A 15,196-nucleotide genomic window follows, 5' to 3' on the forward strand; every position below is an offset into this window, starting at 1 on the left:
CCGGCAGCTAGCACATTGGAAACATTATGGATGAACCCGTGTCTAACTTCACAGGAGCTTTGGTTGGTGTAAAAAGATCAATCAACTCGACACAACTCAAATTCTCCAAACAGACCCAAGAAGTCAAAGGGCACCTCATTATGTCAGTCTGTTTGTTTTAGAAAAGATAACGAAGGAAACGCCATCTCTAATAAAAGTTTTACATTGTCTACTTTTTCCATTTCCAATAACACAATCTTTTTTTCGTTTTGAAATCAGAGACCAAAAATTGCACAGAGTTGAATATTTATAGTGTTTCTTTGTGAACATTTTACACAAGTATGTCATCTTTGCAAGAGTTGCTTTGTTTCAAACTAATTCGTAATTTATTTTGTAATCTTTGGTTCTTCTGTATTCCTGCCATCTCAGTGTTAAGGGAGGCAGACTAAACAAGGGAGCAAACCTTTATTGCCCCAGCTCCATCACCATCACCTGCTCGCAATCTGTTAAGAACTCTCCAGTATATAAACTCCTCTGTGTGTCTTTGGTCCTTTGCAGTGTTTTCTTGTTCTCACCAGTTAAGCCTTCCAGAAATTTCTTTGGTCTTGTTTGTTTCCTTCCTTGTGTTTCTGCCCGTCTTTGGATTTTTGCCTCTTCCTGACAGATTTGTTTGGTCACGATTGCTTCCTGCCTGATTCAAATGTGATTTTGAGAGAAGTTAAATATTTCTGCTGAACATTGCTGCCTGTGAACTCTTTAAATGAACACACACAGTCATGACGCCCTCTGAAGGAATGGAAACATGACTGTGTGCGTTAATTTGAGACTTTAATGAATCTTAATAAAACTTCATGATTTATGTATGTATATGAGGTTCAACTGCTTTACGTGCCCGAAATGTGACCGCGTGAAAAGTTTAATCTCCCATAACAAGAAGAACGCAGGAAAACACATGCCCACACCCCCCCCAGTGTTCAGCCTGGTACAACAGTAAACAATAAGACAAAAGCTCTCTGTCCTCTGCAGCCTGATCAGACCTACATCACTGCCGTCCTCAGTCTGACAGCAGCACCAGGACTCTGCGGAACCCTCCGGGACCCTCCAGGACTCCCACAGGAATATGGACCCCAAGCGCCTCTCCTCAAGCTCTCAGCAACAGGTTCGGCTCAGGCAAAAGGTAAAAGATCTGCTGCTCTTCACACAGCAAACGTGATTATTTTACATGAACACACACACTCAAAAAAAAAAAAAGCAACGCAAAAATGAACAAAACAATAAAAAAGTGGGTTTGGTTTCACTCAATGACTCAGCGAGAATCTGATTATTATTTACAGGAAAATTAGTGGGAGAAAAAAGTAAACTTACCTCCAAAGTACTACAAAAAATACAACAACAGTATGATAACAAAGCACTGACTGGACAATGAATACAGGAGTTTCTAAACTGACTGCAGTACCTTTATTGAGGAGTTAAAGTGCAATTTGGAAGGTGAGGGAACCCTTACACTTTGTTTCATGAGCTTTGTGTACAGGCTGTGATTTGCTAACCCTGCTGCTACTCCAATATTCACCGTCCTTTGTGGAGAATTAAACTTAACAAGATGAAAGCAGAGAGCTTCATGGCTCAACAATACAAAGCAAGTTTTTTTTTAAAAAAAAGCACTTTAACCCCTGATTTTAATCATCAGAAACAATTTGTTGTTGAGGGATGACCTGAGGAGGTAGGGAAGCTTTCACTGCAGCAAATGTATGAGTAAAATGCAGCAAAAGAAAACAACTGCATTTAAACACAGTGTGGAAATTGACTTATTTCAGCCTATGAGGGGCTACAGGAAGTTAGCAGAGTGAGTGCAGCTTTAAAGACAAATACAAAAGTGAAGGAAACTTTGCAAAATCAGTGTAACACTGAATGAAAATCAGCATCCTCACTGTCTCACACTTACAGTCACATCAGCACTAAAACAGTTTAAGGAGGGGCACACAGCCTCCTGCAGAAGCTGCTGTCATGAAGACGAAATCCCTTACTTCATGGCAATCAGAGAGAGTACGAAATAAACTTTCGTTTTTAGTCTTTGGGCGGGATGCCATGACAGCCTATAAAAATGCTAAAAAAGGTGATCACAGCTGAAGGCACGCCCACGTTAACAGATGGTTTAATGAATGCCTCAAAGGAAAAACTGAGAATTTCTTTAAACATTCAGATCAGATTTCAACTGAAGGAAAATCCTCCTTTAAATTTATACCAGCAGTAGCAGGTCAGCTTTCAGATAAAAGTTCAAACACTCAAGCTTGACATGATGAAAGTTGAATCTACAGTTTAGCTGTGGTTGTATAGAAGTGACACAAACTTGAAGAAGTCCTTTCTCAGAAATCTAATATCTAGTGTGAGAATGTGGTGTGTGAAGAATTCAAAAGCAGGACACAATCAGACCAAAAGTGAGTCATTTATTTGGCTGTTTGAACAAAAGGTAAACAAAAACCAGAAAGAAACCAGCATCCACAACGGGCACAAGGAGCAAAAAAATTAACCTGAGGAATACAGGAGCACAAAGGAAGACAAGGTTGCAGGACACAGCACAGGTGAAAGCAGTTAATAGCAAATGAGAATAAGGGAAATGATTGTGTTAGTGCAGAATACAAATAGTACAGCCTGCAATAAATAAACAATATAGTTACAGTAAAAGTGCCACAGGTGCATAGTATGATGTGCAAACTTTATGTACACAATAGTGATTAAAACAAACAAATAAAATACAAACATTAAATTAGGTTAAGTTAGACAAGTTAAACAACATGGCTCTGTCTGTATTTATAACAGTTCCATCCTTTCTTAATCTATGACAGATACTCTAAAATATTTTGACATCATGTATTATGATTTTCAGTCATTTTATGAAAAAAAACCCAAACAAACCCGCAGTTCTGCCATCATAGTTTTCTCAGAAGGGACGGTATGCCTGAAACTGCACCTGGCTCTGAAAGCTACCAACTGTTCATCCTCACAGAGATCAGAACCAGGGAGACAGGCCCAGCTACAAACATTGTTCAAATATTCCTGAAAGGTTTGTTCACCATCTGCTCTGGCTGCTCGATTGTCAAACTGCACGTACTTCAGGATATCTTCGAGTCTTCTTCTAGATCTGTCTCTTCGAAATATCAGAGTATAGCCATTAGAAGTCAAAAATCAGAACAAAATCTGTATAGTGCTAAAGATATTTCCACACAACTTTCTGTTTCCCTTTCCTTTCCTTTCCACACCAATGGAACAGTTTCTATTAATAGCTATGAAAAGTTGTTAAAGTAGAATTATGACTAATTCATGGTAGGAAACATTTCTATAATTGAAAATACCGCAGCAGCTGCATGGCTTCATAAATGAGCCAACATAGTCTCTTGGAGGTATATGAACGTAGTGATGCAAAGTTCAAACGCCAGCCTTTTTTCTTTCTTAGCTATGACAGTGATGTGTCCAGCATGTGGAAGAAAGCGCATGTTGCTGTAGGATGGTGTGTTGTGTATGTGGTGACTGGTGGAGAATGTCAACAGTGCACTGAGTGTTCGCATGGACGTGAAACAAAGATGTCACTTCTTTAAATGTTGCAGGAGCTCTGCGTGGCAGTCTGTCGGTGGAGGTCAGAGGTCAAACTGCTTTCTTTAAAAGCTTTATCAAAATCAGCAGGTTTACAGTGACAGACACAGTGGCTTTCTTCAGCATCAACAGCAAATGCACACTGAGGAAGAGGAGGGAAATGAAAGTACATAAATACATACATGCAGGGGAGCTGACAACACCAGAGCAGCTTCTTCTGCAGCACAGGTCAAACTTATCATCCCGACAGTGAAAACATCAAAAGGATAAACAGTATTTGTAAGTGAGGAAGTTTACTGAAAATTAATCTTCAGCTCCTCTTATTTTGGTTGCCACAGATGATCATTTGCCTCCATCTCCACAACAACCCTCTGTATGTCCTCCTTCACTATATCCATGAACCTCCTCTAACGTCTTTCTTTTTCCTCCTGCCAGCCAGCTCCACCTTCATCATCATTTGTCCAGTACATTCACTCTCCCTCCTCTGCACATGTGCAAATCATCTCAGCCTCACGTTTCTGACTGAGCTCATTTTTAATCCTGCATCCTGTTTACTCCCAATGGAAATCTGAGCACCTTCAGTAGCAGATATCAATCTGGTTTGCAGAAATGTATAATTGCGGGATTTTGGGGGAGAAACTGAGGTTTAATTCTTTATTTATTGCATAGATTGTTGCATAACTTTGGGGTATTTCACTCTGTTTGAGAAAACTGTTGATGATTACTTAAAAGATGTGACTGTTTAGAGTGTTTTGTGTTACTTTCTAGTGTAGATTAGCTCTACAGGGCAAACAGCGGCATCTTGCCTTTAGAATGGATTTAGTGGTCAAAGCGGGTACTGCAGCTGCAGGTCAAAAACGGCTTTGTTGTTCTGCTCCGCTCACGGCGCGGGCACAAGCGCAAGCGCAATGAGATGAATGGCCGCAGCACCTGACGGCCCACCAGGAAGTGTGGCGGACAAATCCTCGGCCGTTAATCCCCGCTCGGTTAGGTACCCGGAGTAGCCTCCGACAAGTAGAATGCTCAGCGGGTCGGAGCGTTCTGTCTGACCGTCGGGACCGTCTCCGCTCCGGGTTCGGCCTCCGGGATCACGCGGGGCTGGTCGTCTCCTCCTCGCCCCCCACCCCCCCGCCTGTCGGGCTCCAGACCCCGCTGCTGCTGAGCTGAAGCTCTGTGAAGCTCCGTGAAGCTCCGGGCACCTCCACCCTGACTGCAATGGGATGCTGCGGTAGCACGGAGGTAAGCGCGGCCTGGTTCGGTTCGGCCCGGTTCGGCTCGGTCCGGTACCGTGCTCGTTCTTCTAAGCGTGTCCTTCAGCAGAGCGCCGGTGTGTGTTTATTTTGTGACCGTGAAAGGGAAACCGGTCCCGGGGACCAGAGCGGGCCGAGCTAGGATTAGAGCCAGCAGCTCGTTTAATCCAATTAGCTCCAGCCGGGAACAGGCGGGTAACCGCGGCCTGTGAGCGGCCCCGCTCCGCTCTCTGCGGCCGTAAACAGACACGGAGCTGGGGGATGGAGCCGAGTTAGCAGGCCGGGGCAGGTGGGATAGAGGGAGGGATGGAGTTCCTGAAGGCCCTGCTGTGCTCTCACCGTGTGTGTGTGTGTGTGTGTGTGTGTGCGCGTGCGTGCGTGCGTGTGTGTGTGTCTTTCAGAGGACAAAGAGAGAATGGAGACCGCTGGAGGACCGGAGCTGCACAGACCTGCCCTGGTTTCTGCTCTTCACCGTCTTCTGCGTCGGCATGGTAACCACAGAAACCCTCCATCAGCACCCACATCACTCACAGTACTACAGTAATGCTACAGTAATAAAAGACACAATACTACGATGATAATATGGCGATAGTAACCTGGTATTCCAGTGATATTACCTCAGGAGTACATACAGTAATGTTGCCACACTACACTACAGTACTATTACTGTAATACCCTGGGTATTATACCTCTGAACTATAGTAATATTACATTAATGATATGCCTAATACTACTACAATGATAACAAAGTAAATATTACAGTAAAGATGTTCTCATAACTACAGTAATTTTAGAGTATTAATACCAACTAATAGTACAATGACAATAAGGTATTAATATCCTATTATTACAGTAATGATAACCTCAGAACTACAATATTATCGTAGAAATATTGTTCTTAGTACTACAGTGATACTACAGTAACATCCCAGTATTACAGTGATGATACCCTCGGATATACAGCATCAATACAGTAATAATAGCACACAAAACTACAGTGATACTCCGGTAATTGCAGTTAATTACAGCAATTACAGTAATGGTACCCCAGTACTACAGTAATAATACAGTAACAATACCCTCAACATTACAGTGATATTATAGCAATAAGAGTTCCAAACAATAGTAATAGTGCATTTATATTACCTCACAATAATATAGTAGTACCACAGTAATAACACTTCCTGTACTACAGTGATACTGTAGCAATAGCACCCTCCTGTATTACAGCAATTATACCACCAGTGCTACAGTGATACTACAGTAGTGATACCTCATAAAACAGTCATACTATGCTAATAATGTCCACCAGCACTAGCTGCTAAGTAAAATAAAAGCACAAATTATAGTAGATTTTTGGGTAAATAAGAGCCTACTTGTGATTATGAGCATAACTCTTCTGTCTGTGTTGCTCACAAAATAATTTTATCAGTTTGTGAAGGATTATGTTCAAAATCTCTAACGATAACTGCAATAAAAGTATTTTCACTGTTAGCAATCTTGATCCCATATTAGCCATTATTTAAAAGTTACTTGCTTCGTTTATGAATATTTTCTGAGTTACAAGCGGAATAAATTTTAGTTACTGAAATAAAAACTAGACTTAATTAAAAAAATGAAATGATATTGTTACTTATTAAATTCACCTTGGATATTTTGCCCAACGTATTCTTAACGTGTTCTTTGAAGCAGGTCATATAAAAAAATAAGGTTAAAATCATCACTTCATTACAAAGACTGGAAGAACATAAACAATAATGGATATATAGCTCATAAACGGTGAAATACAATGCTTGTCCTTCCTTCTCGAGAGACGATTGAGTGGTTTTTATTAAGGCTTTCTGTGGCTGAAGTCAAATTAATTAATAATAAAAGTAAAAGTAACACAGCAACGGTCATACCGAGTAGTAAGGACAATTCAATTTTATTTATATAGCGCCAAATCACAACAACAGTTGCCTCAAGGCGCTTTATATTGTAAAGTAGATCCTAGAAAAATAGATACAGAGAAAAATGCAACAATCATATGACCCACTATGAGCAAGCACTTTGGCGACAGTGGGAAGGAAAAACTCTAATGAGTGGCTATTTGAGTCTGAAGCAGTCTGAACAGATGTAACCAGTAAAGTAGCTGATGGCTAAAAATGAAACTATGTTTTATTTTGTTTTTTAAACTTAAATGAGCATATTTTATTCACTGACACTAAACCAAAGATTTTAAATGAAATAAAAATACAAATTATTATGAATCTGCATCTTACTGACTGATAAGCGTTGACCCAGAAAATCAGGCGAGTGAATTTAGCATTTTCTGATGTTTATGGTTGAGAGTTGGTGCTAAAATGTGGAACAAGCCTGTTTTAGTCTAATGTTTTTCATAAAGAACGGACTCTGAGGCTTCTCTGTAACTGGGATTTGGCTGAGCAGCGTGAGAGCGCATGACGGTATAAGCAAGACGTGGGAGATGTGTGAACACTTTGAGAGAAAAAAACATGTATGAAAAGTAAAGTCGGTGAAACTTGCTTTTACAGCTTTGTCTTGTTAAGAATCGACTTGAAGAAACTGTTTGCACTGTAGTTAGAAGCCTCTTCAAACTGCTGCCTGCCTCTGTAATATGTTTGGTGTTGTTGATGTTCTAACAGCGTTTCTGTTTGAGTTGATTTATGAGGAAAATTACTTACTGGACATGCAGCTGAATACTTTTCTGCTGCCAGAAGCACAGATACAGAAAATCTTTACCAGCTTGTGCCACAGTGACTGCATTCATTTTACATTTTAACCCCTTATTGTAAATTTTGACTTAATAAGTCTTCAGTTTTTTTATATTTTATATACAGTTAGCCATTGTAACACAGTAATCGCTGACGATGGATTACTGCTGAAATGCCGCTGAGTCTTTGCCCCTTAATAAACATGGTTAAGTAGTTTTTCTTCCTTTTCAGCTTAGTAATTACACAACTTTTGGGTTCTCTTACATCTTAAATTTCTGAGAAAAAAACTCAGAAGTAAAGAAAAGACAGCACAGATTGCTTTACTTTTCAAGGTGAAGTGGAAAGATGTTCATTCGCTGGCCTTGGTGGGTTCAACAACTCAAGCGTAAACGCTGTTAGAACATCAACAACATCTCCTGCCAGACTTATTGAGGCAAGCAGCAGTTTGAAGAGACCTGTAACTACAGCACAGCAGTGATAAAACTCATTTTTATTTGCGGCACGTCTGAAGGCAGAAGGCCAGGCTGTATGATGCGGGCAAACTCTCTGATTATTTAGGTGTATTATTTTTTGACTCGGCACCACGACATGTTTGGTTTTATTAAATGCCTCATTCTAACCATAGCTGTTAGACTCAGGCTTGTGAAAGTTGTGAGGTACCTGAAAAAATACAATCAGAATGAATTCTTTTCCAAACTATAACTTGATGTTTAATTGTGTGGCTCTATGTGGACCACACTGAAGCATGTTATTAAACTATATATTTCTGCCCCTTTATATAATTTTTTGGGGGGACTGAATGAATGTGCACATCTGGATTAAGATTCTTGTGGTAACAGGAAGTAGCAGCAGGAGCAGAGCAGGCAGCTGATTGGCTTTTAAAGCCTCAGGCAGAGCTCTGACTGGTCAACAGTCGTTTGATTTTACAACTGAAGCGAGGACAGGAATAGATGCATGAAAATTTTATGATGAGTAGAGAATAAACAGTGAATCTGAGCCTGTTCAGGTCAGAACATCTGCTATTCAGCCCTGATTTCTGAGGATTTAAACCTTTTAGATGTCATGTGGTCTTAGATTTTTCACAGTGATGTCCTGACGGGGTTTTTACTGGAACTCATCCTGAGTTTGGTCATTTTATGTGCTGCTGAGACGAGAGTCATGAAAGTTTCCATATATATTCATAGTCTGGTGCGAGTATCAGTACAGATAAAACACAACAGATTTTCCCAACCATGCAAAAGCTGAAGGCCCAGATTCAAATGTATGCAGTTGATCAGATTAGATTATTGACTGAAGATAAATTAACGTGTAACTGGAGAATGTGACAGCAGTAGATGTGATACAGTGCACTGAGGGATGAGATTCAGTGAATATAGACAGCAAGAAACGCGCCTGTTGCTTAAGGTGTGTTGCACTCGCTGACTCTCTTTCTATCCTCCAGGGCAGCATCTGCGGGTTCACCATCGTCACCGGCGGCGCCGCTCGCCTCGTCTTCGGATATGACAGCTATGGCAACACTTGCGGCCAACGAAATGAACAGATTGAAGGCGTCAGGCTGAGTGGCCTCGACCACACGGACAGGAAGTAAGTACTGAGGTTTTTACTGTTCTTCGTACAGTTAAAGTGTTGAGTTTGTTACTGTTTGACAGGAATCTGTGCATTTTGAAGTTACTTCTGACTATTTGAGAAACAAAAATGTGATATTTGAGTAAATATATACTCCTCTTAACAAAGCAATGTTTAAAAACAGGTTATCAGAGGGGAGATTTTGTGTATGAATTTTTCTGTCGGAAAAACTCGCGACTACAGGAATTCTGTAGTTTGGCTTGTCTTGGTTTATAGGTTGTATTGAGGTGTTCATCTTTACAGTTTATAAAGCTCTTTCAGTGCGTAGCAGTTTCGATTATTGTGTTGATATTTTATTACACAGTGCTGTGTTTTGTGTCTAATAATTAGGATTTTATTGCATAAATATTTTTGGGTTTTTTTAAGTTATCAGGGTCTTTTTGCAGTTTTGTTTCATTTATTTTGTGCTCCTGGTGGTGATATATGTAAATAATTTAATTTCACTGTAATTCTTTAGTATTTTTGTTTGTATTCTGGTTGTGTTGCACGTCTGTCCTGTACAGTCTGTCTTTGTTAATTTGCAGTATTACTGAAGTAGTACTTGGGTATTTTTAGAACATTGTGGCAGCTCATCCTGGCACTTTAATACTCGATGCGTTTGAGTTCCTGTGGGAGAGTTCACCATTGATTATGCTGACACTAGCTGAGAGCTGTGACTCATCTCACACACACACACACACGCAGAGCTCCACCTGCTGGAGGGCGAGCAGCTGTTGGAGTTTGGAGGCGATGTCAGACCTACTTTTACACACGGTACAGATCTTTGTTAGGCATCTGTCAGCTCTTTACTGTGTCAGACTGTTTGATCTCTGAGACATTCTGACTGATGTGGGATCAGATGTAGTCTTTCAGCTGATATAAACCCACGGGAACACGAGGCTGAACAGAGAGCGAGGTGATTTCAGGTGAAGTGAGCGGGATCACAGGATCACAGATTCCTGCGCCTGTAGGAGAGGAACGACGAGGGTTTGAGTCTCTGCAGACTCTTTGTGGCTCTTTGTTTCCATTCGTTGTTGAGTCACACGTTTCTCCCACATCTACATTCCTGCATTCTGCTCAGCTTTAATCCTCCTCTGCTCAGACTCAGCTTCTATTTTTACTCAAACACTTCTGTTCATGACTCAAGTCGGGATTATCAAACTGGGCAGACTGGGCAGCACTGCCAAAATTCAGCAGTCAGTTCAAGTCTACAGTACGTGAAACAGTCAGATAGTAGCAGAACTGATACACGATGGACTGAAGAGCAGGCAGCTGATGTAGTGCTTCTGCTGGGTTTTGTATAATAATGAGGTTGATTAATAATAAAATGGATCATGAGTATAAAATTATAACTTACACTCCGTTTATCCAGTTTTTAAAGTATATTTCCTTAATGTGATTGCATTCTATTGCAGTCTCGACACGCCTCTTTTAATAGAAATTAGATGTAAAATATTCCTGTTCTTAAACATTTCTGCAGTTGATATTTATTTGAATGTGATCCTTTAAAACTGATACTTTAAAACGCACTGAATAAGTAGGTCCATTCAACCCTACTGACGGCCTTACCTGCACTTAAAGACACTTATCAGAAGATTTTTTGCTTTATTTATAATATTTGGTACTCTTCTAAAATCTGGAAAATTGTGCTTTTCTTTTAAAAATGCATTGTGTTCTTTATCAGCAATTCCTGAAATTAAATTTTGATAAAGTTACTGGCTTCATGTCTTCATATTTATTAGAAGATGGAGATTTTTCTGGTTTTAGAAGCACCATTTGTTAAATGGTTTAAATGCCAATCCAATGCTGACCTATTTGGTGTCACTCTTTTTTAGATTTTAAGGTCTTTGGAGGCATTTACCTGCATTTTATATATATATATATATAGATATATATATATATATCTATATATATATAGATATATATATAGTCATTTTTTCTATTATAAATGTCGATGTGCTGACTTCCTGTACTTTCTGTCGCTTACAGGTTTGTTTTCTTCCTGGATCCCTGTAACATCGACATTGTTCAAAGGAAAATCAAGTCGATGGCTCTTTGTGTGTCTCTGTGTCCCACAGAGGAGCTGAAGACCTACCAGGACCTGAAGAGGTTCGCTATGGTCAATGGTGAGGGTATAAATGTCACACGACTCCTTGCACACTTGAATAGGTGTCTGGATATCCAGATATATTTTTACACGTCTGAGCTGAGGGACAAAGAGGCTTTGTTCTAGGCTTTAGAGGCAGGAGAGGGTGTTGATGGGAAATGTATTTGAATCTGTGTCTTTATTTGTTCAGCAAGGTCAAACATTTAAAGCAGGTAAAGTTTTTGAGGTATAAACAGATTATATGTCAAAGATGAAAACAGGTGAAGCTGGCTGGGGTGATGTGTTGGAGGTGAAAACTGAAAGGTGACGATTGTGCTGAGATCAAGCGTGCAGAATATAAAAAAATAAAAGCAGGTAACTTAATAAATATGAAGATAATGGAAGCAATAAAAATAGAAGGAATTAAAGTGTAAAGAAGCTTATGTGTTTGAGGTGATAGCAGGTGATGTTTTTTTAATAGGATTTATTTTCATTTTTCAATAAAAAAAAAACAAAAGCTGTTACAGAACATTTATGGCACATAGTAAATATCTGCAACTCGTTACAGTACGGTAAGTTATTGTGACTATAGGAACACACTTAAGTGTATATTCTTGTATCCATGCCATTCAAGGGTAATTTCAAACATCTGAAAACCCAACACATAAAGTAATAACAATATTCGTGATTACAAGAAACAATTAGGATAATACAGTATGTGGGAGAAAAAAGAACAAAACAAAAAGTAGAGAACACGTTATACAACCCCCCCCCCCCCCATACCCCCCCCCCCCCCCCCCCATACCCTTGTATGGCTAGCAGATGATATGTTGAGGTTAAGTAATATAATAAAGTTTGAAAGAAGTATGCAAAGTGTTAAACAGGACAGCCGATGAAGTATTGAAGCTTAAAGCAGGTGAACCATTAAAGATAGAAGTAGGTAAACAGCTGGAGGTGAAAGCAAGTGATGTCTTGAAGTTGTGACGACGCTTAGGCACTAGATGTCCCTGTTTTGGTTTTGGTTTTGTGGTCTTGTCTGATTTGGAGAGTAATTAGCTGTGAGAGCTGGGCCCAGTGAAACACTCCCTCCTGCCTGCACTTGCATTGCTCCTTGTACTGGATTGGATTTGAAACCAACCTTCTAAACTGGACCAGTTCAGCTGCATCATGTTTTCTTGTGTTATTTTTTGCTTTGCACACATTCTGCCGCATGCATGTGCAAGCTTTACACTTCTGACAAAGGCATTCTCTCTAATGATTTTTTTTTTTTTAATAATCATTTTCCAGCATGCAAAGTGTTAAAGATGTAACGGGTGATCTGCTGAAGGTGAAAACATACAATGTGCTGAATCTGAAAGCAGGTGTTAAATATGAAGGGTGGGTGATGCGTTGGAGGCGAAAAGCAGGTGGAGTGCTGGAAGTGGCAGGGGATTGGAGGGTGCACTGTGTGACTCGATGTTCTCACAAAGACCGAAGTACGAACATGTTGCTGGTTTTAAAGGAAGCAGTGATGTCAGCACTTGGCCGACCGCGCGCCATCGCGTCACCGTGATGATTGAATGTCTGCAGACCGGACACACCAACAGTATACTGAACTTACAGTACAGTAACAAAGGCAGCATTAATGCGTGTCGTGTAATTGGTGCCACTCTGCTCTGCTTCTCCTCCATCATGGCTGCTCTGTGACTCAGAGCCTTCACTGTTCACTTGAGACACAAACGTGTTGAAACATGACGGCAGACCCTCGGTCAGGTGACCTCACAGCTCCTCCGGCAGTCGTTTATAAAGGATCCACTGTCACAGATTCACACAGAGGAACTAGTTTATCTGCTACACCTGAGCAGCCTGTCACAGAGGCCCAGCTCCAGCACGCTCACACTCAGTTTGTTCATACAAGCGGAAATATTCATATCTGTGTTTCAGATTAAACTTTCAAAATAAAAATCAAATCAAGTTCACAGTCAGGAATGATACAAACTGGGTATATTAGTCAAATGACTGGGCATATTGGGGACTAGTTTCTTTTGGAGCTGTTTGCACTGGATGGTGTTTTTTTCCCCTCTTCAGCCACGCGTTCCCATGGGTTTTTTAAAGGATTTGCACACAAGACATTTTAATGACTGCAGTCATCTGAGCTTTGCATGTTTCTTTTGTTCGAGTTCTTCCCTCATAAGAATGGTGCCTTTGGGTGGTGATTATGTATGGCAGCAAGCATGATCACTGTGAAGAGCAGAGGTAGTGATACCTTTTTGATACAAATATGTGCAATTTTCTGCAATATGTCTATGTTGCACCAATAAATAAAGCCCAAGTAACTAACTGGTTTAAAAATAGTATCATACCTCTAGAGTATATCAGTATAGTATATCCATGTACATTTCAGAGTCCATCAGTAACCTGCAGTGGCCTAGTGTCACTGGAAGCTAAACTGGTCCATGCATCAGACGTGAACTGAGGCACAAAGTGTACAGAAATGCAAGGAGCGATAGCAAGTATACCATAAACTTAGGGCAAGTGACAAAGCAAACTAGGAAGCTACTACTCAAATAATTCTTTGACACATTATGAACAGGAGTAATACTATGATGTACTAGTTCCCTGAACTGTACTATAATCACGTGAAGTATACTGTGAAGCAAAGAAACAACACTATAAAAGTCACACGATTACAAAAACACTGAAATGAGTGGTTAGTAAATCACTACGTGAACTGTGACATGGTCCGTGAGGGAGCCTTGGGGCTGTTGCGGACGAGGGCTGGGGACCCAACACTGGGTAACATCCAGTGCAGGACCCATGGGGTGTGGGACAGAGGGAAAGGGTGTGGCGTAATTCTCAGAGTCACTGAAACAAGGGAAACAAGTGTTAGAAGGGATGCCAGATGCGGATCCAAGGCGTAGGTTGCAAATTGCAAACAGTCTTACTTTTCACAGGCGGAGGCGAAGCATAGAGGGGTTGGTGCGGATGGGGTGTAGAGGTACTCCGATGAGTAAATCCGTTAATGTCAGAGCGCTGGACAGGAAGGCAGGCAGGTGAATGTAAGTGGAGAAGCTGTGTGCTGACCAGTGACTGAACCAAGACGGGTTATGGCAGTGAGTTTCAGCAACATCCAGAGGTTTTCTGTGAGCAGAAGGTACAAGGTCAATACAAGAATAACTATGGCAAGATACTGTCACTGTGGCGGCTTGACTAACGAGGCTTAGCAGACGATCTGGTGGAGAGTGAATATGAGCACTGATTTCAAGAAGCCAGCAGCCCAGATTACACTCAGGTGCAGCCTGTCAGCGGTGATGCGGCGGATACACTCAGAGTTGGAAACGCCGGCACTGTGGAAAAACCCAGCGCTCACCCTGACCATCAGCTTGGATGTGAAAACCATGAAAGTCTGCATGTTAAGATCATACTGATTCTATAACTTGAGGACTAGAATACCAATATTTTGAATATCAAAAAACCCCCAAATTTAGCAGAACAGCAGAACAGCTTATAGTTGAACAGTGGTGCCTTTTTGTACTTTTAGTGACTTGATCCCATAAGTACATCTACTAAAAATCTTGGATGAGTATCAATATTGGTGACCTTGACCTCAAGGTTAAGGTCAAAGGTCATGTTTACTAAAAATCTTGTGAATGCAATAGGTGTATTTACACAGGAAGAATATAATATAGGCTTCTCATTAGGGCTGCCACAAACGATTATTTTGATAGTCGACTAGTCACCGACTAATCAGATCATCATCCACTGGACGTAAAACTACAGCTTATTGCACCAGCAGCATCTGCTCTTATATAACTATCATTAGCTTACAGCTTTAAGCTTTTAAGGTGCTAACTAAAAATAAAGACAAGATGATAGTTTATTCAATTTTAATGAAATTTGCAGATTGTTTCGGTGAAGTTTAATAAACTCCTTGCTATCTAAAATATAACAGGACACCGGAGTATATTCTCCAGCATCTCACACTTCTGATAATCAGC

General features: G+C 40.6%; 1 protein-coding gene across 6 annotated transcripts in view; it reads left to right on the forward strand.

Moving 5' to 3' along the window:
* The first annotated feature begins 1,021 nt into the window (after positions 1 to 1,021).
* The window catches only part of slc44a1b (solute carrier family 44 member 1b), a 34,590-nt gene continuing 20,415 nt past the window's right edge, over positions 1,022 to 15,196 (forward strand). For 5 of the 6 annotated variants that reach the window (XM_085285740.1, XM_085285758.1, XM_085285767.1 and 2 more), the window contains exons 1-4: positions 1,022 to 1,156; positions 5,219 to 5,308; positions 8,970 to 9,112; positions 11,123 to 11,259. In XM_085285740.1, the coding sequence (XP_085141866.1) occupies positions 1,100 to 1,156; positions 5,219 to 5,308; positions 8,970 to 9,112; positions 11,123 to 11,259 (427 nt within the window). In that variant the 5' untranslated portion in view covers positions 1,022 to 1,099. Of the gene's footprint in view, positions 1,157 to 4,467; positions 4,807 to 5,218; positions 5,309 to 8,969; positions 9,113 to 11,122; positions 11,260 to 15,196 lie in introns of those variants that run through there. The other variant, XM_085285748.1, reaches the window with a different exon arrangement.

Source organism: Mchenga conophoros, linkage group LG2 (assembly GCF_057382185.1).
Source record: "Mchenga conophoros isolate Kocher_MC1m ecotype Shallow Benthic linkage group LG2, M_conophoros_male_GT1.1, whole genome shotgun sequence".
NCBI lineage: Eukaryota > Metazoa > Chordata > Actinopteri > Cichliformes > Cichlidae > Mchenga > Mchenga conophoros.